This window comes from Paecilomyces variotii (genome assembly GCF_004022145.1).
Source record: "Paecilomyces variotii strain CBS 101075 chromosome Unknown C8Q69scaffold_1, whole genome shotgun sequence".
NCBI classification, from domain to species: domain Eukaryota; kingdom Fungi; phylum Ascomycota; class Eurotiomycetes; order Eurotiales; family Thermoascaceae; genus Paecilomyces; species Paecilomyces variotii.
In genome coordinates, this window is record NW_021167140.1 from 2,605,699 (window position 1) to 2,629,142 (window position 23,444).

General features: G+C 49.3%; 7 protein-coding genes across 7 annotated transcripts; 3 read left to right on the top strand and 4 right to left on the bottom strand.

Moving 5' to 3' along the window:
* Nucleotides 1-258: 258 nt before the first annotated feature.
* On the bottom strand, nucleotides 259-1,862 carry C8Q69DRAFT_34089 (hypothetical protein). Its single transcript, XM_028627542.1, has 6 exons — nucleotides 1,727-1,862; nucleotides 1,515-1,585; nucleotides 1,286-1,446; nucleotides 963-1,201; nucleotides 544-884; nucleotides 259-452 (listed from the first exon to the last, which is right to left on the bottom strand). Exons 2-6 carry the CDS (start codon nucleotides 1,533-1,535, stop codon nucleotides 288-290), a joined length of 927 nt encoding a protein of 308 aa, XP_028489365.1. The 5' UTR covers nucleotides 1,536-1,585; nucleotides 1,727-1,862; the 3' UTR covers nucleotides 259-287.
* A 566-nt stretch (nucleotides 1,863-2,428) lies between these two features.
* C8Q69DRAFT_33875 (hypothetical protein) lies at nucleotides 2,429-3,777 on the top strand. The gene is made up of 2 exons (XM_028627540.1): nucleotides 2,429-2,715; nucleotides 2,804-3,777. The coding sequence occupies exons 1-2, from the start codon at nucleotides 2,637-2,639 to the stop codon at nucleotides 3,661-3,663; spliced, it is 939 nt and encodes a 312-aa protein (XP_028489366.1). The 5' UTR covers nucleotides 2,429-2,636; the 3' UTR covers nucleotides 3,664-3,777.
* A 113-nt stretch (nucleotides 3,778-3,890) lies between these two features.
* Nucleotides 3,891-4,747, bottom strand: C8Q69DRAFT_440793 (hypothetical protein; the record flags this gene model as incomplete). Its single annotated transcript, XM_028628690.1, has 3 exons — nucleotides 3,891-4,341; nucleotides 4,402-4,538; nucleotides 4,622-4,747. 3 exons carry the CDS (start codon nucleotides 4,745-4,747, stop codon nucleotides 3,891-3,893), a joined length of 714 nt encoding a protein of 237 aa, XP_028489367.1.
* A 528-nt stretch (nucleotides 4,748-5,275) lies between these two features.
* On the bottom strand, nucleotides 5,276-7,488 carry C8Q69DRAFT_33967 (ASST-domain-containing protein). The gene is made up of 3 exons (XM_028627541.1): nucleotides 7,005-7,488; nucleotides 5,812-6,939; nucleotides 5,276-5,708 (listed from the first exon to the last, which is right to left on the bottom strand). The coding sequence occupies exons 1-3, from the start codon at nucleotides 7,380-7,382 to the stop codon at nucleotides 5,517-5,519; spliced, it is 1,698 nt and encodes a 565-aa protein (XP_028489368.1). The 5' UTR covers nucleotides 7,383-7,488; the 3' UTR covers nucleotides 5,276-5,516.
* Nucleotides 7,489-9,418: 1,930 nt separating this feature from the next.
* C8Q69DRAFT_395022 (hypothetical protein) lies at nucleotides 9,419-13,812 on the bottom strand (the record flags this gene model as incomplete). The annotated part of the gene is made up of 3 exons (XM_028627674.1): nucleotides 9,419-10,217; nucleotides 10,324-10,672; nucleotides 11,793-13,812. 3 exons carry the CDS (start codon nucleotides 13,810-13,812, stop codon nucleotides 9,419-9,421), a joined length of 3,168 nt encoding a protein of 1,055 aa, XP_028489369.1.
* Nucleotides 13,813-19,311: 5,499 nt separating this feature from the next.
* On the top strand, nucleotides 19,312-22,001 carry C8Q69DRAFT_34145 (WD40 repeat-containing protein). The gene is made up of 2 exons (XM_028627544.1): nucleotides 19,312-20,049; nucleotides 20,103-22,001. The coding sequence occupies exons 1-2, from the start codon at nucleotides 19,618-19,620 to the stop codon at nucleotides 21,840-21,842; spliced, it is 2,172 nt and encodes a 723-aa protein (XP_028489370.1). The 5' UTR covers nucleotides 19,312-19,617; the 3' UTR covers nucleotides 21,843-22,001.
* A 596-nt stretch (nucleotides 22,002-22,597) lies between these two features.
* Nucleotides 22,598-23,418, top strand: C8Q69DRAFT_34226 (signal recognition particle 9 kDa protein-domain-containing protein). Its single transcript, XM_028627545.1, has 2 exons — nucleotides 22,598-22,766; nucleotides 22,867-23,418. The coding sequence occupies exons 1-2, from the start codon at nucleotides 22,695-22,697 to the stop codon at nucleotides 23,317-23,319; spliced, it is 525 nt and encodes a 174-aa protein (XP_028489371.1). The 5' UTR covers nucleotides 22,598-22,694; the 3' UTR covers nucleotides 23,320-23,418.
* The last annotated feature ends 26 nt before the right edge of the window (nucleotides 23,419-23,444 follow it).

Genomic DNA, 23,444 nt, shown 5'->3' on the forward strand with positions numbered 1-23,444 from the left:
ACTATTGACTTATTTGAGCTGGTGTGAGTGAGATTGATATGACTGTATGTACATAGATGCGGGGAAGGTCCATTTCAGAAGTATGGGAGTATGGATCGGATAATATTGGGACAGACTATCAAGCGCTTCCTGTCTCTGGCCTGAAGGCCTGTGAGTGGCTGTCTGTCTTCGCTGTGTGGGTAAAGAAAACCTTTATAGGGAAAAAAGTGGATTCAATCTATTGTTCCTAATTCCATAATAATACCTTTATATGCGGATGGAGTGATAAAATAACATCAACGGATTTTTCACTTCCTACCTATAGGCACACGCGCCTTATTGGGACGTTTGCCTGGAATTCCAATATAAGCCTTGAACACTCCACCACTGTACCGCTTCGATTCCGGGTACTTGTCAACTTCCGGATCAGCTTCGCTTGTAATGTAGATATCCTCTCCTGCGATAACAGCGCACTGATATTCAGTGGTTAGTAAGGTCCTTGAAATAAAACCACGCGAGAAGGCGATAATCGAAAACGAAAACGAAAAGCGAAAGATAACTTACTGTAGGACACCGAGTTGGCACCTTAATCTCAGCGGTAACTTTGCCTTCAGGGTTGACGCGGACAACCTTCCAACCACCCCAGATGGCAACCCAGATGTTGCCCTCGACGTCCATAGCGTGGCCATCGGGAGCACAGCCCTCCTCTTCAACGCGGAAGAAGACACGCTTATTGGAGATGTTACCCGTGGCGGCATCAAAGTCATAAGCGTAGATGGTCTGGGCTCCGGAGTCCGTGAAGTACATGGTCTTATCATCTAGACTCCAGCTGGTACCGTTGGGGATGGTGAGTCCCTCGACCATGCGATGGAAGGATCCATCTGTATCGAGTCTGAACAGGACTCCTGGATTCATCGTTAATATGCTAAGAATTAAATCTCCAAGAGATAATAGGGAATGTATATAGGAGAAAAATGCCATACCAACTGGTTCCAACTTGGTGATCGACGGATCGTTGAATGCGCTGACCCAGAATCGACCCTGGCTGTCAATCGCACCATCGTTGGCTCTCATCCGCTCCTCATTACCCTTTTCGACCTCTTCCGGAGTCCAGAAGCGCTGGATGTAGCGGTATTTGCTACTGTGCTTCTCGGCGACACCGACTCCATGCTTACCGCCAAAGAGGATCTTATCCTCTACTCCCTCCAGATCGCAAGTTACTCTGTCGAGCAAGTCAGTCAAAATACAGACTCTCAACATTGATATAAAGAGGCTATAGGCATGATGTCTCTGGAGATCGACCTACCCGATAGAGTATTCATATTCGTGGTGGCGTGCGGACGCCGGGCCGACGGTCAAGTCGACATACCAGATCGATTTGTTCATGATATCCACAAAGCGGAGGACATTCTTGTTCTCTTCCCAGAAAGGGCCCTCGCCGAGTCCGCAATGGATATCGAGATACGGCTTCAATCAGCTCTCGTCAGCACCTTATTACTCTATGTGGCCAATGACGTTGACGCGATCTTTGTTACCTCTGCTGTTATGGTCTTCATTTTTGCGACTGTTGTAGATCAAATGAAACGGTTTCTCGGGCGGGAATAGACTGGTAGAAGAAGGAAATGTCAATGACTATGTTACTTTCCTCAAAGGCTCACGCTGACGGGAATGAATCAAATGATGTGTTGTTGGCAATTTGACTTCATCGCCAACTCTCCTATTTAAATAAATTACCCAGTAACGTAACTTAGTAACTTAATTAAGTACTGTACTTACTCCACTGCTATTCTTGGTTTGGTTAGTTGAGAGGGAAAAAAAAGAGCAGCAGATGACGGACCGTGCAACCGTGCCGTGTCCATAAGATCTGAGATAGAAAGAAATCCCCATGCCCATGGATTGAATTGCTTTTGTCTTGTCGTGGATGTGATATCATTATTATACCGTATTGTGGTGAGAATTCCTCCCGTTCCGAATACTTACAAGGTTCTGGCCACGTCCACTGGGCCTTTTTTTTTGGAGATGCAATTTGAGAAACTAATATAACTATCGATTATCTGTTATTGTGGCTAATGCAGCTAGTTACTACACACAAAATACTATTGCCTTCGACCTCGTACAACAGTCGTGAGTGTGCATACAAACGAAATACAGTCAATCCCAACAACCCCGCGGAAGAAACTTACCGAGGGGTTACAGTATTACTTACCGATCGCTTCATACTTCACTTGACCTCCCAATAAGGACCGCCACGGAATTCCATCTGTTAATCAAAATACCCAGAGAATAAACTGGAAAGAGCAGATCCATGAGTATATATTCCGCAACTGTCTCCTACAGGGTGAACTGTCTATCGTGGAGAGCTATTTAATACTATCTGACTTCGGACATTTATACTCCGTACCCCTCCCCCGCAATGAATTTAGCCACGATGGCTTGCGGGTCTGGCCTTCTGGGCCATGTTGTTATCTTCAGATCTTGCTGTTCACGGTAGACACCATAGATGAAATAACATATCATATCATATCACCGGACTTTCGATTCTAGATACGTCTTTCGGGGAACATCCTTCCATTGGAGTTTGTTTAAGTCTTCAATTCCTATTCCATTAACTACGTACATACATATCCCACATCAGTGATATTTACCTCAATCCAACAATGGCCAGTAAAGGAACCTGCAACTTCTTCCAACGCCCATATGAAGGCAAATTAGGAATCATAACAGGCGGTTCACGAGGTAAAGCAAAAACAAAAGCATGATCAGAGAATCCTCGGATCTCATTTTCTCAGGAAATTTCTCCAGCTAACAAACACAAACAACCCAGGAATCGGCGCCGCCGTCGCCAAACGTCTCGCTACAAAAGGCTGTAACCTTCTCCTCGTCTACACATCCGCATCCTCGAAACCCCTCACAGACCAAATCACCACGGACCTCATCTCCTCGCACCAAATCCACGTCTCATCCGTCCAAGCGGATCTGTTGAACCCAGCTGAGGCCGCGCCGCGCATCGTCTCTGCCGCAAAGGACCTCTTCCGCTCTTACCATGCTAGCGAAGAGGATAAATTCCAGATCGACATCCTGATCAACAATGCAGGCGTGGCATCAAACCAGCTCCTGAACGATAAGGAACATGGACCCGTTCAGCCGGAGGAGTTCAACCGCGTGTATGCGGTGAATGTGCTGGCGCCATTGCTTCTCACGCAGGCTGTTGAGCCGTATCTTCCCCACGACCGATCTGGTCGGATTGTCAATGTTTCCAGCGTCTCGTCCTCGATCGGATATGAAGGCCAGTCCGTGTATGCGGGGACGAAGGCTGCGCTGGAGGCCATGACGCGCTGCTGGAGCAGGGAGCTCGCGACCCGCGCGACTGTTAATGCGGTCAATCCGGGCCCGGCCTGGGGAGATATGTACGCGGGTGTTGGGCCGAAGTTCTGGAAGATCAATCAGCCGTACGTGGATGCGGCGCCGTTGGCGCAGTATAATGGTGAGGAGTGGGTGAAGGAGATGGCTGGGGAGGATGCGGAGAGATTTGATCGGTTGGTGAGGGAGGAGATGGGGGGTAGACGACCGGGGTTTACGACTGAGATCGCGGGGACGATTGATATGCTTTGTACGGAGGAGAGTGGGTGGACGACGGGTAGTGTGGTTTGTGCGAATGGTGGAATGAAGATGTCGATTGCGTAGTCGAAATTTTATTAATCTTTACTCTGATGGTGCGTACATTTGTGCGGATATGTCATTATACAGGCACGCGGTTGACATAGAGTAACTCTCATCATTGGATTTCCCAAGGAGGGCGATTATACAAACAATATATACATATACAACAATACAGCTCTGGGAATGTGTACGAACGATATATTATGACATCTATAATACAATCGAATAGGTACCTATCTTTTACAATAATCTTACATGACAGCAACAACTCCCGCTCCAACAACAGCGAGTCCCACCATAACCTTAGCATTGGCGCTCATCAGAGGCACAGCAGCGCCAGTACTGGTCGTCGAGTCAGCTGTGCCGGATGCCTTCGTTGACGTAGCGGAAGATCCACCCGAAGTTCTCGAAGCACTTGCTTGAGGACTCGAAGCCTGGCTAGCCACTGTAGGCGCCACTGATGCCGCAGTGCTGGCGGATGCCGCTCCAGTAGCAGATGCAGATGCAGAAACCGGGGTGGTAGAACCCGCTGTAACAGTGACAGGAAGGAGGTGGATATCAGACGCAGCCAAAGTCTCAGTGCTGACGCCCGGAAAGTTGGCGCCCGTTCCACTCATAGAACTTGTGCAGATAGCAGAGGTAGTTCCGCCCATGGAGCAGAAAACACCTCCATAGCTGGTGACAGTCGACAGTGTCAGTAACCTGCACACCCGCATATCCGCAAGGACACATCTGCACTAAGCAAAAAGAGGTCCAACTTACAAGTCCTCCTCTGGCTCCTTTAACATCCACGCCGCTGTCTTCGGGCCCGAAATGAGCGTCATTCCCGGTCCCATGCCGCAATCCGAACCGTCTGTCCCAACAGGACAAGTGAGATAATACGTCGTGGCAGCGGCATCCTATATATCAGAGAACAAAAATCATATCAGGTAATCATATAACAAAACATCGAATGCGCATTTCAATCTCAATGGGTGCTAACATTGCCGATAATAGAAGCCACCAAGGGCTGAGGATCCGTGTCGGGAATAAAGACTGATATGACGGACGACTGCGCAGATGCCAAGCCAAGCATGGCTAGGCTGGTAACGAACGTTTTGGCAGCCATGATTAGCTGAACTGAGAATGATCGACTTGGTGAACGAACGACGTAGTTGGATGAGGAGTAAACAAAGTCGACGGAGAGTCGCAGAACGCCGATTTAGATATATTCACTTTTTGGAGGCAACCATCGGGGAAGAAACGACACAATGTCCGAGCAGGAAAAGGGAGAATGCTAAAAAAAGGCAAAAAAAGTACAAAACGGGGCAGTCCGTCGGTCTGGGCCGGCTGGGCGCGACTTGTGGCGTGGCGATTTTATCCAGTAGTCAGGAGCATAGAACAATCAAAAACTGATTCTTCTGCGGTAACCGAGAACATCAAAATAATCTTCAGCCCAGTGGCTTTTCCCAAGATCTTTACCAGCGCTACCTAGCGACTGAACTTCAAAATTAACGTCGACTTCAGATAAATCGGGATTATCTTGGGAGGGAGTCTGGGAGATGTTGTAAGCACAAGCAAAAACTTGTAGAGCATGTAGCTGCCGAGACATGCAACACAAAGTGTACAACCAATCGCACATAAACCGAAATGAAGAATCCGGTGTGGATATCAACGTTGTCACTGTGATCGCAGAATGACCCCCATCCACCTGTCAGAGAGAAAGAAAGAAAAGAAAAGAAACAGAATTAAAAAACAATATTCAATAAATCTTCAGAATCCCTTATGTTCATTGTAGCCACAATCAGGGCTTGGGTATCTAGCATAATATAAACAGAGAAATATGTCGTCACGGAAATCTAAAAAGCATAATCATATCAACAGAGAAACGAAGCGTGTTATTGAGGCAGGAGTTGATAATCAAATCGCGAGAGACAGCGTTGGAAACAGCCGATCATCTTTGATAGAGGCGGCCGATTCCGGGCTTTCCAGAGCATAATCAGGATTGCTGCGAAAAGACAAACTGACAACAAGGACTGCTGCAGAGAAGGGATATCCTGGGTGATAGGCTCGAGCAATGTTCCGGAAGCCTAAGCCACTGGAGTCAGCATGAGGCACACGAGAGACTACAGCAGGAAAATAGCTGCATGGGAGCAGAGAAGAGCTGTTGTAGTTGTACAGTACACTACTTACCATTTGTCCCGTTCTAGCATCAATCACCCTCGAATAACCCAATATCACGCCGTCAATATCCACAGCAGCAAATCGAAGATAACACTCGTCCAGATCCTCCGGCAGCTCTATGCTCGTCTCGAAGCTTTCCTTAGTCGTATAACCGATCGAATCATACTCTTCCTCCGTAGCGTGAGGGTAAGGTGCCGTCTGTGTAATCCAACCCGCGACTTCAGTCGCACCGTTCCAGCTCACGTAGGCTGTTCCAATATCCACATCCATTTCCACATCGGGTGGGTAATTTGGCATCCCTACCCACGGGCTCTTGAAGGCACGATACGATTTCACCCACCCGAGATTGAAGAACATTGAGGGTCCAAAATGGACGTCGCATAAGATCTGCCCGTCGGGTGTGAATTCGGTATATGCGGACGTGTGACCCCAGCCGACAAAGACGTGACCGCTCTCTGGCATGATCTGGACTGAACCCTGTGAGCCGCTGATAAATCCCTGAGGGCTTCTGTATTCATGTACAAGCGTCGCCGTCATATGGTCTAGATCAAGGGAGACAATCATTCCGCGACTATACTCTGCTGTTATTATCGATCTATCATCAGCGCCATTGTCGAATATTGTCAACGTGTTGTTGGGATACCAGTTGACATGATGCTGCCAGCTGAAGTTCGACGCAGCGCCTCCTGACAGATCCTTGAAGCTGCTTCTCTTTCCACCGAGCACCCAGAGAACGTCCCCAGACGGACTGATACAGGTCACTGTATGCATGTATCGAGAAGAGATGTAGTAGTTGCCATCCGGATCTTTGTCCACGCTGTTGATGTGGAAATAGTCGAACGCTTTGTCTTTCCTAGAGCCCTTGTCGCCTATGGGAGCATACGTCTCTTCGACGGGGTAGAAGCTGGAAGCTCGCCATTCGAAAATGACATCTCCAGTTTCAATGTCGATCTCCATGAATAGACCATCGTAGATCCAACCATTGCGAGACTTCCCTAGCGGGGAAAGGTCTGCGGGGATGATTTCGTAAACCGTTACCAGAGCGGTGCCATTATCCGTAAGCTTGAATTCGTGCAGATCTCCATCTAGTGCACCAGGTACTTCTACCGTGTATGCTACCTCGTACGACGAATCCAGCTACCATCCGTCAGTATAGATCAAGAGGGCTATGGCTCTCCGCTTTAGATAAGAGTCAAACTGACCATATAGTAAATGCCTCGACCATGGGTCCCATCGTCGGTTCCACACCAGAATGTCAGATAATTTTCTCCCTTATACTGCTGCACCTTCATATCCATCACCTCCCCGAAGCGTCCCTCCGTCCAGACGAGCTCACCCGTATAATCCAGTATTAGCGGGCCCGGGGCCGGGACAGCATGTCCGCGAGGCGTGAGGAGAATATAGTCATGGTCGCAGCGCTCATCCCATTGCAGAACGTTCAATCGAGGCGCCTCTAGGTCGAACGACTCATAGCTATTCGCTGGATATGACCCAAGGACGCCGGCATCATACCAGAAGTTGTACCATGATTCACAGCTGGAGATCAATGGTAGGGCAAGCAGCACTACCAACAACAACATCGCGCCAGCAGCGCGGCATCGGATACGCAGAAACTCTCACAGAGAGAATGCTGCTCCCCCAGCGCTATTAAAAGGAGAAATTTCTCAGAAGCGCGCCGGCGCGATGGGAACAGAATCGAACGGCACCTGCATCTACAGGAACTAAGGCATCGCACCGCCACATCGGCACGTCTTCCGCTCTTATAGACGGTTCCTCTTGAGGAGAGCACAGATATGAACGAGGCCCCATTATTAAGTACCACCGCTTACTCGGCAATCTCTCCAGACCTGTTGAAGAAGGGAGTCGACGTCAAGCACGAGGATAGTGGACTGTGGGCGAGCTGCCAAGACAGACGGCGCAGAGGAATTCCGCTCCAGACGAACGTAAACTAGACCTGTCCAGGGAGAGGTGTCGTGTGCACTCGATAACTCAATTGTTGAGAAGCCAGTTTTGCCATGTGGAATGTCTCATGGTTGGCCCGTTATGCTTCGGTCGCCCCATCACCAATCTGATCTAGAAGACGGTTAATATTTAGTTTTGTGGAGCAAGTATCAGGAGCGGTTATCTGGAGGCCGCTAGAGTATCTGGAAACCTGACGGACTGGTTCGACTCCCTTTCCTATAGATAGTGGACATCTTGCTGGGGTGCGTCTTGGCAGATGTAGCATGTCTGGGAACTGCCAACCAGGAGGTTCACGATGCTGGTCCATTCTTCGCTTATCAAGAGGAGATCTGAACGCTGAATCCTCAGTGCCTGGAAACGAGATCCGCCATCCGCCTGGAGAGCAAATCGAAACCGTAAGTGTGACGACGGCTTGCTCTTCCCCAAAAGGCGGGCTGTGCCAAGATGGCAGAAGTAAAGATGGATGAACGAGGCAAGTCAGTACGAGATAGTATCGATATCAAAACGCCACAATAGAGAATTCGCGAATCGACCAAGTCAAGTCAAAAAGAACAGCACAGATAATACAACATGTCCTTAAAGCGCGTCTTCCCTCCAACAGTATCCAGCTGCTGACAACTAGCAGGTCTCCGATCTGACAATCGACGTTTCACGAAGTTCGCTATCGAGGCAAGGGGATAGAACATGGCTGGATGGCCATATCTGGCGTAGAGAAGAAGTGACTAACTATGCGTACTCCATAACTAACTAAAAGTCCCCGTAATTATTAGTAACTGTCTTTTCAACCAATTTGACTCAAATTATTATTAAACAGGTTAAGATTCTAAGCAGGACAAAATGGCCAAAACCAAACTATGGTATATGTTGAATGTTCGGACCTCCGAGTCGGACTCCGTCACACCCGGTACTTACCTAGTTAAGTATCGCAGTACTTAGGAAAATTGCATCTTGGATATCCCACCCGCATTCCTCGCAGAAATCCGATTCGTTACACGATCCCAGTGATTCCAACATGATCGAATTTTCACGAGATGATCTACGAAAGTACGTAGAACAATCTTTACCATAGCCATTATATTCACTGATAAGAACAAGATAACATTGCACCGACGGAGCTTCCGACAAGGCCACGAATGAGACGCGTGGCGTCTGAAGGCTGAGCCGGTAATTAACTTGAATAGTTCGCTTCTCGATTCACTGCCGAGATGACGTGGATAGGAAACTAGCTAGCTGTCTCTACGGGAGAGATAGTAGTAGACTGTAGTTAACGCCAGTCAGAACCGAGTAAGTGAGGTCGATTGCGTCCCTGGATCGTAGTTGGGTGTATTTAAGTGATGTGATAAGACCTGAAAGTCCCTGCAGGAGAAAAGAGTATTACGCCAACATTGCTAGGACAAACATCTGTTTATAATATATTCCCTTCAAGATGTTATTTCTGGATCTGTGTGAATTCGGGAATGTTAATTGACCGCTTTACGTCTCTCTCAATATTCCCAAAGGTTCTGCCAAATGTTGAGGTGATTTCAACTATTCGCATACAACATCTATATCCGTTCATGAATCAAACAACCAATAATATGCAAATACGCACTCAGGATGCTAATGAATCAGTAGTTCTGAGCAAAAGTAATAATACAATGTCCAACCCATCTGATTAATTATTCCTACCAGTCCTTCTCTTCTTCTTCTCATCGTTCTTCTCATACTTTTCTTTTCTCTTCCGTTTCTTCGCCTCCGGTTTTCTCTCTTCATTGTCTTCTTCTTTCCCTTTAGGACGAGCCTTGGGCGGGGTAGTAGTAGTGGTAGTAGTGGTCGTCTTAGTCGTAGTGCTCTTCCTCCTCCTCTTAGGCTCCCCAAAATACCCGGACAGATCAATATTCGCCAGCACAAACGCAACCTTCTCAACATCCACGACGGAAAAGATCCGTCTCTCATCTTCATCAGCACCATCCGGCTTCGCGGTCTTATTTAACCGTTCTCGGATCTCAAAGACCGCGTTCCATACGTTTCGGTATTCCGTCAGATTATATTTGATATTCAGCTCGCCATTGCTCTTTTTAGGCGGCTTCTTCTGCTCCCTGTCGTCTGCGTCATCATTATCGCTGTCATTCTCATCATCCCCGGTTCCTTTTCCTTCCTTTTCTTCCGCGGATGGGTAACAATCCAAACAAAGCCATTGGTAGATCTCATCACTGAAGAAAGGGACTTGGGTTTTAGTGTCTGATAGATATGTGCCTGCGCACAGGATGAGAGAAGCAGTAGCAGGACCAACGCCGCGCAGGGGTTCCGTAAGAGCGTCAAGACTGGCCTTGGGGAAGGCCGCGTCGGGATCATTGGCTGCAGACTCAGCGGTTGGGAGAGCCGCATATGCAGCGGCCGTACTCTTTCGAATGAGAGATGCTTGGTTTGATTTCACAAGGCCTTGAAGCGTGGGACGGAAGACGCCGTGTTTTCTGTATCCCGATTCATTAGAATGGTCATTAAATTTCCACACCCAGACGAAAAGAAAGAAAGAAAAAATCATAGAACATCGAAACAAAGGCCGGAAAAAAAACTCACAACTTCCAATCCATCAACTGAACCAACTCCTCTTTCTCTATGAACAGCCCATCCTTCCCATTCTCTTCCCTTCCCCTCACTTTACCAGGTAAAACTTCATACCGCCACTTATCCAACTTCAAGAACGCATCCAAATCTTTCTCAACTTGCTTCTCCGGCACCACCACCTCAGGCACCAAATCCTCTCCTCCTTTTTTTGCTTTCTTTTTACCGCCCTGATACTTGGTGTGTAATTTATCTCGATACACCTCTCGGATAGTGACCGGGTAGCATTTCAGAAGACGGCTGAATGTAGATCGGGTGATATCCTCGGGCTTGAAGGAGGGGATTATGTCGAAGGAAATGAATTCTTCTTCTTGTGTAGACATGATGAGGTGGGAAGGGCGAATGGATGGTGGATGGATGGATTATGTGGTGAATGGGTCAGTCGAAGGAAAAGCAAAACAAAACAAAGTAAAAAGCACAAGGAGAGATAAATTGTCAGATCAGGCAAAAGCAAAATTGAAGCAAAATGATTTTCTCGAACGAGAATCGTTCCGAAATGGGGTAATATCAAGCACGAAAAAAAGTTGAAAAGGACAAAAGGGACTTAAATGCGGTTGGATAATTTCTTTTATCCCCCTTCTGTGCATCAACCTCCAAGACCAAGATTAAACTTGGAGAAAGCGGTTAATAAGAACGGCCAAGATAGACGGGTCTTATATGCAGGTCGAAGCACAATTGAATGGTCGTCTGGGCGATCTCTAAATACCCGCGAGACGCGGAAATGTCAAAAGTCAGACGTGAAGCCGGAACTGGCCAATCAGACGCATCTCAGAGACAGAGCGTCCTGCCGCACGAGAACATCATATCTCGATAACTGCCCGGTTGATTCCAGGGCATTGTGAAATGCTTACGAGATTCTTATTCTCTTTCGATTACAATCTTACAGTTCAGAGTTAAACAGTCTACAACACAGTTTCCACTGTCCCTCGTATGCAGGTATAGTTCATTAGAGATTGGAGGTACAGTAGTGTATGTTGGAGCACCACCGCAAAGGACAGAAAGACAAGCGTAAAGAGCGTTACATGCATGAAATAATAAGAATACTGGCCCCGAAGTGAACAGTTGCAAATCAGACAAGTTCCGCACTCCCAGACCCAACCTGAACCCCGTATACCGATCCGATCCCAGCCATAAAGATAAGAAGAAAAAACGTGTCTTAGAAACGGTCATGCCCCCAAATCCCACTATACCACTGGGACAAAAGTAATAAAAAGCCATATGTAGAAGGAAAAGAGGAGAGAAAAAAGACAATTACAAGAAAAAGGGGTGCCTGTTGCTTTCAGCATCCAGGCTCAACCACGTCAGCAAAAAAAGAAGTGAAAATCTTAGAGTGATCACCACACCAAGTGCTCACTTGTACGGCTACTATCGACGCTGCTTGCGACCGCCATCGCCTTTCGTCTTCGATGGAGACGTTTCCGGACTGGCAAAGCTGACGCGCTTCTCATCCTTTCCACGACTCACGGGCAAGACAGGAGGAACAGCACCGTGTCGGTCCTTTTTCTTGCCATTCCCTCGTTTGAGAGGCTTTGACAGCGGAGCAGCATGGCGTCTGGCGGGACTAGCTAACCCGGGTTCTGTTTTGGTCTCCGTTGTGGTGGTAGTTGTATCCTCGTCATCCTCGACCTCGATGTGACTGAAGTCTCGGATATCATCGTCACCATCGGAGGAGCTAGGGCTCGGACTCTCAGACTCAGATGCCGCCTCATACTCGTCATCATCGCTAACAAGGCTGGGAGCTTGGTTGGACTCCACCGTATTAGGACTGAGGTTCACAGACGGGTCAGCCATCTCCATTTCACGCGGCTCTTCGTGAGAGATTCCTAATCCAGACGTTGGAGGAAAGGAAGAGGCATATGAGACGACTGGCTTTGCAGGAGTTGAAGCATCGAAATGCTGCGATCCATGACCAGCCTTATCCTGACCCTTGCGACTACTCGGTCGCTGCGACGCTGTTTGTGGCATTGTCGTGCGGGCCGGCAGTCTGCTTGCTCGGACATTGGGTGACGACTGTTGGTCATGACTGGGAGCGGCATCAGTCACGCTGTCACTTGACTCTTCGTCAGAGAACAGCGCGTCAAGATCCAAGCTAGTCTTTGCATCACCAACAATCTGGCTGAGATTGAGGCCGATTCCTCTTCTCTGCATCAAGGAAGAGAGATGAGGTGTGTCTGGCGAGGCAGTGAATGGCAGGCTGACAGCGGCCGGTGTTGACAGCTTATCCTTCTTCGTCTCCACTTGCGGCGACAGGCCCTGGCTTTGTCGCCTTGGAGTCTGGCTCTCAACAGAGGACTTCCGCTGCGTATTAACCTTGGACATCGATTCCATCACATGGGCAGAGCGGATCAACGGATGGACATAGCCAGGAGTACCACCGCTGGTCGACTCAGTGGTGTTTCCTCCAACCACCGTCCCTGCCTCATCCACCTCCACAGGCTCTCCAGATGCCATAGCAGCAGCATCATGACTGGCGAAGTTGCGGTTGTGAGCGATACGACAGTGATTGATGAAGCCCTGAGTGCTAGAGAAATTATCCCTGCGACAGTCGAGGCAGACCAATTTCACAAACTGGCCGTCTGACTTCCGCTTGATGATCATGGGCCCGGCTTTCTCCTTGGGTTGTGGGTAGCCACTAGCGAGCGCTTGCAACTTCACGGTTCCACTGCCTCTCTGCGACCGCGACTTGCCGGCCACATAACCGCTCTCTGTCAAGCTGCCTCGAGTCGCTCGTCCGTCCAGAGAGGAAAGACCTGCTGTGGCCGGCGGCGTTTCCACCTCACCGCCATCAAAGCGAGGATCCGGTATCAGCCATTTAGCATAATGTCGCGAATACGGGCCGTCTGTTACTCCCCATGGCGCGGGAGAGAGCGGTGCAGGTCCATTTCCAGGTTGCAGAACCGCCACTCCCGTACCATTGCTGACTGACTGTGACACTCCCGAGATACTCGATCCTGGATAAGGAATCTCAGCGCAGCGTCGCAGCTGCTCCAGCGCGACCTGACACTTTGCGATCTCTTGATCAATCAACCGTAGCTCGTTGTGTTTGAGGAGCACCTCCAGGCTCAGCTGCGCATCGATCGTCTCCCGCAGTTTATCGATATCCACTTTGGGCCGCGCTGCGGGCTTCTGATTCGAGTTATTGGTCGTGTCAGCTGCCGGTGTGACATTGCCGTTATGGAGCTGCTGTGGCGTTGGGGGTTGAGAAGGGGCTGCTCCAGCAGTACTGTCCGTCGGGACTTCCGGTTGCGCCCCGACAGTCGTCGATGGGAGACCGGTCGTATTTGTCGTTGATGCCTGGTCTGAGTCGTTCAGACGCGGCTTTGTCGTCGCACGCTCACCCACCGAGGATTCCGATGCGCTCGAATCGACGCGCTTGCGCTTCAGCTTGTGCAGAGACGGATTGTCCATTCTGGGGGAACGACACTGTTGCGGTGCTGCCAACATCTTCAAATCCTCCCCCATCACCTTGTTTCCCCCAATTCCAGAAGACCATGGAAGCAGTCGAAACATGCCATGCGAGACGTGGTGGATCGGCACCGAGATCGAAGCGACGGCGGAGAGGAGGCCCGAAAGCTGCGTGGACGCCACCTTCTTTTTTCTATCTGTTGCAGAGGGAGGGGGTTGTGAGCATGAGGTCGCAGACGGCTATCGCGTCCGCTGACGGAGAGAGGAGGGATGAGACTCGTTTCGATTTCCACGGATCGCCAGCGACCGCACGTCCCCGTACGAGCAGTGCGGAGAAGCCACGCCCGTCAATCACGAGAATCTGGCCTCGAGACAAAGGCCAGCTGCCCCAGGAACAGGGCGATTCAAGGGTGTAAACGAGAAGGACCGGTCGCGCAAACGGCCGGGGAAAGGACCGATATAGAAGGCGAAACAGGGGGGCGGATGCGACCGCGGTTCAGCAGGGCGCTTGGACGCGGCAATATCGACCACGCCAACCGGTCCACGGCTGTTCGTCGAGATTTGTTTGTACCAGAAGAGTCTCTCCGGGAGCTACAGGAGAGGAACAAGTTGGACGTCCTGCCAGGGACCGTCTATGAAGAGCAGGAGAGGTGTGGTTTGAGACAGGTTGAGTGCCACTGCGATATGGGGTCGAGGTGGTCTAACTAGCACGGAGGTTAGTCAATCCGGTCGGGGCGAGCCGGGGCGCGGTCTGGAACACGTAGTACTAACTAGTAGTAATAATACGTAGATAGTGGTCAAAGTGTAGAGCAGATAGTTAGCTAGTCGTTAGTTAGTCTAACTACTAGATATAGTATAGATAGTTCCAGCAGCAGGCAGAAAGAAAGCAAGAAAGAAAGAAAGAAGGAAAAGGAAAAAGGGAAGAAGCAGAAGAGAAGAAGGCAAAAAGGCACTAGTTGCAGACGTAAAACAGGCAGAAAGAATCAAAGATTGGGTTAGGTTAGGTGCTGAGAAACCAAAACCCCCGAGGATCTCTGGCGGTTGGTCCCGTAACAAATGCAAGACAAGACTGGGGGTCAGCCAAGCAGGAAAAGAAAGGGTGAAAGGGGGGTGTGGAGGAGAGAGACAGAGAGAGAGAGTATTACCGTACTCTGCTCTAGTTAGAGCACGGAGGAGAAACAGGAATGCGGCGGAGCATCCAGAACAAAGCGTTTTAGTTAGTCTAATGGAATTATCCGTTAGTCGGTCGGCGACGGCGTGCTGAGTGGATACGGCGATGATGCGAAAGGAGGGGACGGCCTGCGATCGCCCGATTTCGTGGCGTTTTGTGTATGTAGTATTGCTCGATTATTATTATTGTGTACGGAGTTGATCGTGTATAATTCAACTTGATTAATTATTATTCTCAATAATAATAATAATATCTAGTTGTTAAACAGAAGATAAAGATAGATAGACATATCTCTAGTAATAGACTATCCAGAATCACAAAACAAAGACAGTGAGTGTCATACAATCCAGTACTGGTAAACTATAACTAACTAAACTACGAGGCCCATCTCCAAGTCTCAAACTCTCTCTCTCTCGTCCTCGTCATCGCCGTCCAACAGTCCAACTAGGGTCTCCCCGGGGCTAACGTAGCGCCAGTTACGGATGGATCATGGAACGGGCGATCCTCGATGTGCAGCTGTCAACGTCCCAGGCCCTGCGCTGGGAGCATCGTCGCTTGCTCGCCAGAGCGGTCTGAGAAACAGCTTAATTCGACTTGCCGCCTTTTCTGGACTCTTTCTGGACTGTGTTGGATTAATATCCGCCGTGGCCCCCCGGTGGATGGGGGATGATGAGCAGCAACTTACGGATAGAGTAACTATGGTATAATGGTATTATTAAGTTACTCCTCCACACGAGAACAACTCGGGAGACATTCCATGCTTTTGCCATATTATTACAAATGGGTTGACTCCCCCCGCTCCCATCGACTTGCTCTTGGCTGGATAACTGCAGATTGTTGGTCCTGTCCAGGAAAAAAAACAAGAAGAAGAAAAAAGAAGAAAGAAAAGAACTAGTTACTATTATTGTTGATATTATTATTATTATTACCAACAAGTAGGCCGTTGCAACAGGAACAGGCTCTGCGCCGAATCAACGTCAACAGCTCACTTGTCGTACAGTCCCCGAGCAGTGGTGGGGATGTGGTGGCGCTCGGAGTAGAATACGAGCAAGAGCAAGAGCAACATTACTCCGTACATGCGTGCCCGATTCACTCCAAGTGGTGCAGAAGAAGTTATTATTAACTAACAGCACTAGATAACTGCCTAATCGATTAATCTGGCACCGTGACTGCTTTCTCATACTGACAGATACGATCTTGAATTCACTGCCACCAGTAGTGCTGCAGTAATCAGAGCTGGGGCATTAACTAGCGGTATCACATTACTCCTAGTCTACACTCAACAGATAGCAGATATGTACGGAGTACTGTACATACAATACTCTACTGTCCCGTTGGATCATCATATCGGCATCGCAGAAGGCTGAATCGAAAGCAGCCCATGGACGACAGACTGTCATCACCGGATTGGCTGCCCTTCCCGATACGAGTTGCCAGTCGATTGGCCTGACTTTGACTTGGCGATAGACCAGAGATAGATAGAATAATAATAACCAGACAGACCGCGACGAGCACAGCTCAGGTAGAAGAGCGACACTGAGGTAAGCAAAAAAAAGAAAGAAAAAAGCGACGGTATCTCTATTAGTATCAGATCTGTGTAGAATAACATATCATAGTCCACGACTGCTCCGATATAACATCACGAGATTGCTTATTTGCAGCAACCATAGTTATGAGGTGCCTTTGACATACTCTGTATCTAGTCTACTCTAAACGACCGATGTCTTAACTACTCGTAGTTACTTGCTCTCTCATAATCGGACGGCCTAGTTATGCATTTATCTGATCCCAGCACAGGCTCCGTGCAGCCTCCTCTAGATAGTGTCGGCTGGCTGTCCTCCAAGTCCGAGCTGGACTAAAAAGGTCGCTAAACGAGACGGGGGAGAAAAAGGTGAGATCCGTCTCCAGCATTGCCGCCCAGTAGTTATCTAGGACTTCCTTATCATGTGGTAGTAGAAGTCCGTACGGTTGCTGCTCGCGTACTGCTCGATGGCCATGAAGCCGATACTTACCTATGCTTCCGGAAGCCTCGGAATGTTGGGCCCTCGCATCCGATAAAGACTTCTTAACTTCCCGGCTTCAAGTCCTTCGGCCGCGAAAAAAAAGAGGACATCTGAAACAGACTAACAGGGCATTGATAGCTTAAAAAGGAATCAAGGGGCAACGGCGCTCTGGCGGTCTGATCTCAAATCTACCATCTTTGGTTAAGGGCGGCGGACGTTCCCCAGACTCACCATGGGAAATACCAGAAAGTCTATCTAAGACATCGGTATCGTGACAAGTGATGAGATTCACTAGTCTGCATAGCTTTTCTCATGGCTGGCATATAATATCGTCTTGATCGAAGCGCTGGGTAAACCAAGAGTCAGCGAGTAGTTAATGGAACAACGTTCTGGCGGAATTATCAATAATCCGAGTCCGGATCTAAGTATCCTTTCTTCCAGCGTTCTCTGTGAGATCTTTATGTCAATGGCAGCATCACTAAGAAATCTTGTAGGGCCCTGATGGCCACTTCACTTCGTCTTGGCCAGCTCCTTCAAGGCCAGACCGGGAGATACACTGTTACCACGCAGCTTCAAGATACAGGAGAAATTAAATATTCTGGCGCATATTATGCAGAGCATAGTTACCATCTAAAAATAAAAAACCTTTCTCTTGGATTACGGAACGGGAAATATCTAAGGAAGATAAGGAGTTTATTCTGAAAATAATGAGGCTTGACCCTAGAAAAAGAAACCCTCTGCGACCAAGCTTCTGCAAGACGAATAGTTCAACAACTGAAATTGCTGTCGAAATTACATCGTGCAAAAAAGAAAAAGTGCTACGGTAGTCTCCACTCGCATTCCTCCATCTTCAAGTAGACAAAACTTCCCTACCCTAGTCTACTCCCAGCGAAGAGAGGCGTATAGCATTTGAGGGCAGAGAAACTCCTCTGCAAATAGCTAGTGTCCCCAGCTCCTTCGGTTTGATGATATCAGGGCGTGATTCCGTTTTTACCCCATGTGTTCTTTTTCTGAGATCTATCTACTACTTCCTTCCGGTAATATTAATGATAGATCTAGAGCCGTAGATATACCATACCTAGTTAATTATTACAATTTAGTTTCCTCCTGGCACTTGCTGAGGACTAAGTAATTTGTGGCGGGGGTTCTCTTCTGATCGGATCCACCGGGAAACTAATTATTAAACCGTTTTGAAGCAGGGGAGAGCCTTGTCCCAATTGAAACGCTGGAATTGCGAGTACTGACTGCTGCAGCCTGCCAAGGGACGCGGGTGTATCGAATTCAGGAGGCGAATATGAATATGGCAGTTTTCTCGATGAGGGCAAAGGGAAAGAAATGGATATATAGAGCCGATGCGGCAAAGACGGGACCGGATGGAGAAAACCACGATGGTCTAGATAGAAAAAGGACTGTCCAGCCAACCTTGGAACGGTAGAATGGACCGGCCAGCACCGACTGTCTGGCCCCTCGATGATTCTCCTGCTCGTCCGGCAAACTTAAGACGGCACCATTGTTAAAAAGACAGCCGCGAGAGCCCCTTGATGTCATCCATCACGGATATCTTGCTGTCACACTGCCATATCTACACCCTGCGCAGAACAGAACACACCTCCGGGCTTCTTCCTCCAGCCGCCCCCCTTCTGGTTATATATCTCATCGCACTCACACATGCGCGCCTTCCGATGCCGACGCGCTCTCCATCATGGCAGAGGCGTCGGGTTCGTCAAAGGTGATGCCCGCTAATCGCGCTCCGGGGGCGCCGGGTGTGATTCGGTCGTCAACAATACCTCTGGCGCCGTCCGATGGCAGCAGAACCGCCAGCCCTGATGTCGAGAGACCCGGATCTATCAGGGCGTCGCAGACATTTCCGATCGGTATGTAGATGATCAGATGGTCAGCCGTTGCGCGAGGAGCTGTTGCGTGCCTGAGATCTTCCGCCCCCCGCGGTCCACAAGAAGAAAGAAACTGCTTGTCGCAAGGCTGCGATTGCTGACCCGATGAATCATTCCAGTGAGTTCTCATGGCACATCCAGCCAGCAAGGGACACGTCGCTCCCATGGAATTCCTTTCGCGAAATCGTCGGTCACGGAGTCCGCTGCGGACGGCCAGAGCGCAATAGATCCGTTGTCCCAGGTGTGTAGTATATAGTTATTACTGTTCTGTCTACATCGCGACTATACTCGCGACCTACAGACGGATCTGTGTGGGTATGAGCAAACAGCTGACCTGCACCGCGCACAGCATATCCTCAGGCGAACGACCACTGAGAAGTTGATCCCCCTCAGAGTGCGCGCGCAGACATCTCACGAAGCGGAAGCTGGCGGAACGGATGCGGCGTCCAACCTAGGCTTGAGCGAACAGGCCTCAACACGCGGAGAGGTGGCAGCCAGCTTAAAATCATCAAAAGATAAGAAGTAAGTGTAGAGAAATTCAGGATTACGGAGAGATACGAGCTATGCGCTCTTCCCGCCTCTTGGACGTGTCGCGCTCGCCAGGGCGCGCTGTTCGAAAATGCCAATCGGTCCTTCCATGCCGTTGCGCATAGCTGACTAGTGCTTGTTATTGTAATGTAGGAAAGGCGTCTCGTTCCTCAGCCGACTTATCCCAAACAAAAAGAAGGACCAGATCTCCGATTCCAATGACAGCCAATCCGAGCTGGACGATGAACGCATGGATACGGAAGTCTTCGCGTATCCGATCGGATTCATTCCTCGATTCCCACCGCCGCCCAAATATATCAAAGTCAGACTGCATAATAAAAAGCAAAAGACTTTCGACCACGTCTTCGTGGCACAGGAACTGAAGGGGTTCGACGAGCCCAACGGTAGGTCAAATCGAGGCGCAACGACCGAGCGGGCGATCTGGACTCTTGAGTTCTCAAAGGACGGAAAATATCTGGCTGCTGCAGGTCAGGATCGGAAGATCAGGGTTTGGGCCGTCATCGCGAATTCTGAGGCCCGGCGTGACCATGAATTGGATGAGGAAAAAGAAGATGAGGGCGAGGGGCCGTCGTTGCGGTTGACTGCGCCAGTATTCAAGTCGACACCCATCCAGGAGTATGAAGGACATACAGGAAGCATTTTGGATCTGTGTTGGAGTAAAGTATGGGATCGCAACGTCTGTATACAAGTTACGGCCATGCTAACCTCTCCTAGAACAACTTCCTGCTGTCTTCGTCAATGGATAAGACTGTCCGCTTGTGGCACGTCAGCAGGTCCGAATGTCTCTGTTGTTTCAAGCATTCAGATTTCGTCACCTCAATCAAATTCCACCCACGCGACGATCGATTCTTCCTTGCTGGGTCCCTTGACTGTAAGCTGCGATTATGGTCCATACCAGATAAGAGCGTTGCTTTCTGGGCAACCGTTCCAGAAATGATCACTGCAGTCGCCTTCACGCCTGATGGCAAGAGTTCGATTGCAGGATGCTTGAACGGTCTGTGTCTGCTATATGATACCGATGGTCTAAAAGCAAACGGACAGATACACGTCCGTTCAGCGCGTGGGCGCAATGCCAAGGGAAGCAAGATTACAGGCATCGATACGATTGTCCAGCCTCCCAACGACTCGAATGGAGAGGTAAAGCTTCTTATTACGAGCAATGACTCCCGAATTCGACTCTACAACTTCAAGGATCGGACTCTGGAGGCAAAATTCCGCGGAAACGAGAACAACTCCAGCCAAATCCGTGCCTCCTTTAGCGACGACGGAAAATACGTGATATGTGGCAGCGAGGACCGCAGGACCTACATCTGGCCTACGGGTTGGAACGACAAGGAGACTGATAAACGTGCTGTAGAAGTGTTTGAGACTCAATCTTCCATAGTAACGGCGGTGGTCATGGCTCCTACAAAAACAAAACAGCTCCTCGGTCTCTCCGGCGACCCTATCTACGATCTATGCAATCCACCTCCCATCACACTGGGACCTCAACCAGACTCGCGGATATCATCCAGATCAAAAACAGACAGCGGAGCACTCCGAGATGACTTTGCTCCAGGATCTGGAAAGACAGAATCCTTGCATACGACCAAGGCTCTGGAGTCTCCTACCTATCTTTCTCGGTCGGCGCATCCAGACGGGAATATCATCGTTGCAGCCGACTATTCGGGGAGGATCAAGGTATTCCGACAAGACTGTGCGTATCAGAAACGGCGCAGTGAATCGTGGGAGACGAACTCGACATTTTCCCGGAAGATACTGGGTCGCACGAATTCGGCTCGCCACAGCATTGCTTCCTCCATCGGAAAGGAATCCAAGACACCTTCTGAACGGATCATCTCCTGGCGTGATTCCGTCATCGGTACTGAGATCTCTAGTATCGACAATCCGCGTAACGCTGGTGGTTTGCGGACCCGAAGCTCGTCTCCTCGGAAAGCCATGGCGCATTTGTCGCGCTACTCGAGCCCTATCGCTGCCCCTACTGCAGTGGTTCCTGAGTCCCCATCTGCATCAGCGCATTCGCCGCCACCTTCTGCACCAAAATCTTCAATGGACAGTCCGTCGTCGTCCACGATGGATGCAGCACGAAGTTTCCATACCGCGGAGACCGACCCTTCCTCGCCGCAGCATCCGGAGCGACCCCCAGAGGGTCCTTCTGTCTTGATGGATGGTACTCAGAGTCACGCGTATTGGAATAAGACCGCTCAAGCGGCGCAGGCAGCGAGCGCACGGAGGACAGCAAATACGTTGGATCCGCACTTCCTTTCCCCAGCGGCGAGACAGTACAGCGTGGCAAGCGCATTGAGCAGCGATTGCAGCTCATTGACCGGGGAACAGGAGGAGGGCGAGATCCTCCGATGTACCGATTGCAAGGGAACCAACTTCCGGGCCACGAGAACAAGAGAAGGGAAACCCAGATTAATCTGCGTCAAGTGCAACAAGCCTGCTACTTGAGAGTAATGTCCTTTCTTCCTTTCTTTTCCTTCCTCCTTTCATCGTACATATTTCTTTTCCTCCCTTATTATTCCTTTTATTTGCATTATGTATTACGGCATATAACGACGGAATAATACACCGCATCCTTGGAGCGCCTCTTTTGGAGCGTTTTCTCGTCATGGCGCAACGTGTACACTATGTCGATGGACACGAGATATGATTTACGGGTCTATATATATAGACTTTTGACGATGTTGGACATGTGTGATTATCATTTATGAAAAATATACCTGGATATCTGAAGAGAGCTGGCCAGTGTTGCCATTTACAGCTTCTCACAAGTAATCTTGTTCTTTCTTCCCATACCTAATCCCGTTCAATGTTGGAGGTAATTTGCGTAGTTTAGATTGAGTCTGAAAAATAGAAGAAAATAAATTTGAATTAAAATGAAGAAACAAGTACATATATAGACGACAGAATAGTTCATTAGTACATAGTATATCAATATAGACGTGTTCTAGTGCAAGAGTGGAGTTGCACTCTAGCTCAGTTTTCCTAGTTAGGATCAACCCCGACTTTCCACCCGGCAAAGGCCAGAGCTCACCTTCTCCACGTATCTTCACCACCTCACCGTCAAGCGCCCACTAGACCGCCGACAAGCGCATTGTCCGCATAAATATCATTTCTATTACTCGGCGCTTGATTTCTCAATTGAGAGAGAAAAAAAATTCTGTTCTGTTCTACTCCGCGAGTGACACGATCAGGACGCAAAACGCCGCACCGGAAACCTCCCATCCCGCACATCGCAGAGCAAGAAACGGACCAGACCATCGCTTGAGTAAGAAGAGGAAGAAATAAAAGAAGAAGAAGATGCCATACCTTCCTTCCTCCCAGGCTTTCCTGGAACAATCGTCTCTACTACTCGAGGCGTATCCGGAATCTGTATGTCATTCCCCCCTCTCCCCCCTCGTCGCAATATCTCCCTCTCCCCTCCAAAAAGAAATATATAATTAACAAACCACCATTAAAAAAAAAAATCCAGACCAAAATCACAACCCGCTACAGTTATCCTTCACGATCACCAAAATCACATCCGAGATCGAAACCCAAAATCACCGACCCGGCTGCTACTACTACGGCTGATTCGAATGCAACCACCACCACGACACCCGTCGCGACACTTACTCTGAAAACGTGGCATCCACCCACGGGAATCTGTCTGAAGTATAAAACGAACAAGGCGGCGGAAGTGGGACGGTTGATTACGGGGTTGGGAAAACTTGCTGCGGGTGCGAAGGTGAAGGATTTGGGGACGAGTGCTACTGCTCCTGTAGGAGCAGGAGAGGATGTGGAGATGGCGGATGCTCCGACGGCGGCTGCGGCGGTGGTGGTAGATGATTCTGCGGCTGCGGCTACGGCTACGGTGGTGAAGACGGATTCTGCTGGAGCGAAAGGTGGGAAATCGAAGAAGAAGGGTGGAAAGGGAAAGCGATGAGATGTCAGTGTAGTGTGTTGGGGTTTGTGTGCTGTACGGATGAAGCGTACGTGACGGTTCTGGCATCATCAACGAACGGGAAATGGGATAAGGAAGGGAAAACTGCCCATGGTCTTTTGCCTCGG

What these genes read in the sequence shown, in the direction of transcription:
- C8Q69DRAFT_34089 (XM_028627542.1), bottom strand. Translation starts at nt 1,535, where the DNA reads ATGAAGACCATAACAGCAGAG. An exon ending in TGAAGACCATAACAGCAGAG is followed by an intron (nt 1,447 to 1,514) that starts GTAACAAAGATC and finishes AGCTGATTGAAG; the next exon opens with CCGTATCTCGATATCCATTG. An exon ending in CACCAAGTTGGAACCAGTTG is followed by an intron (nt 885 to 962) that starts GTATGGCATTTT and finishes CGATGAATCCAG; the next exon opens with GAGTCCTGTTCAGACTCGAT.
- C8Q69DRAFT_34226 (XM_028627545.1), top strand. Translation starts at nt 22,695, where the DNA reads ATGCCATACCTTCCTTCCTCCCAGGCTTTCCTGGAACAATCGTCTCTA. An exon ending in TCGAGGCGTATCCGGAATCT is followed by an intron (nt 22,767 to 22,866) that starts GTATGTCATTCC and finishes AAAAAAATCCAG; the next exon opens with ACCAAAATCACAACCCGCTA.
- C8Q69DRAFT_33875 (XM_028627540.1), top strand. Translation starts at nt 2,637, where the DNA reads ATGGCCAGTAAAGGAACCTGCAACTTCTTCCAACGCCCATATGAAGGC. An exon ending in CATAACAGGCGGTTCACGAG is followed by an intron (nt 2,716 to 2,803) that starts GTAAAGCAAAAA and finishes CAAACAACCCAG; the next exon opens with GAATCGGCGCCGCCGTCGCC.
- C8Q69DRAFT_34145 (XM_028627544.1), top strand. Translation starts at nt 19,618, where the DNA reads ATGGATACGGAAGTCTTCGCGTATCCGATCGGATTCATTCCTCGATTC. An exon ending in TGGATCTGTGTTGGAGTAAA is followed by an intron (nt 20,050 to 20,102) that starts GTATGGGATCGC and finishes AACCTCTCCTAG; the next exon opens with AACAACTTCCTGCTGTCTTC.
- C8Q69DRAFT_33967 (XM_028627541.1), bottom strand. Translation starts at nt 7,382, where the DNA reads ATGTTGTTGTTGGTAGTGCTGCTTGCCCTACCATTGATCTCCAGCTGT. An exon ending in GTCGAGGCATTTACTATATG is followed by an intron (nt 6,940 to 7,004) that starts GTCAGTTTGACT and finishes GACGGATGGTAG; the next exon opens with CTGGATTCGTCGTACGAGGT. An exon ending in ATGCTAGAACGGGACAAATG is followed by an intron (nt 5,709 to 5,811) that starts GTAAGTAGTGTA and finishes CCAGTGGCTTAG; the next exon opens with GCTTCCGGAACATTGCTCGA.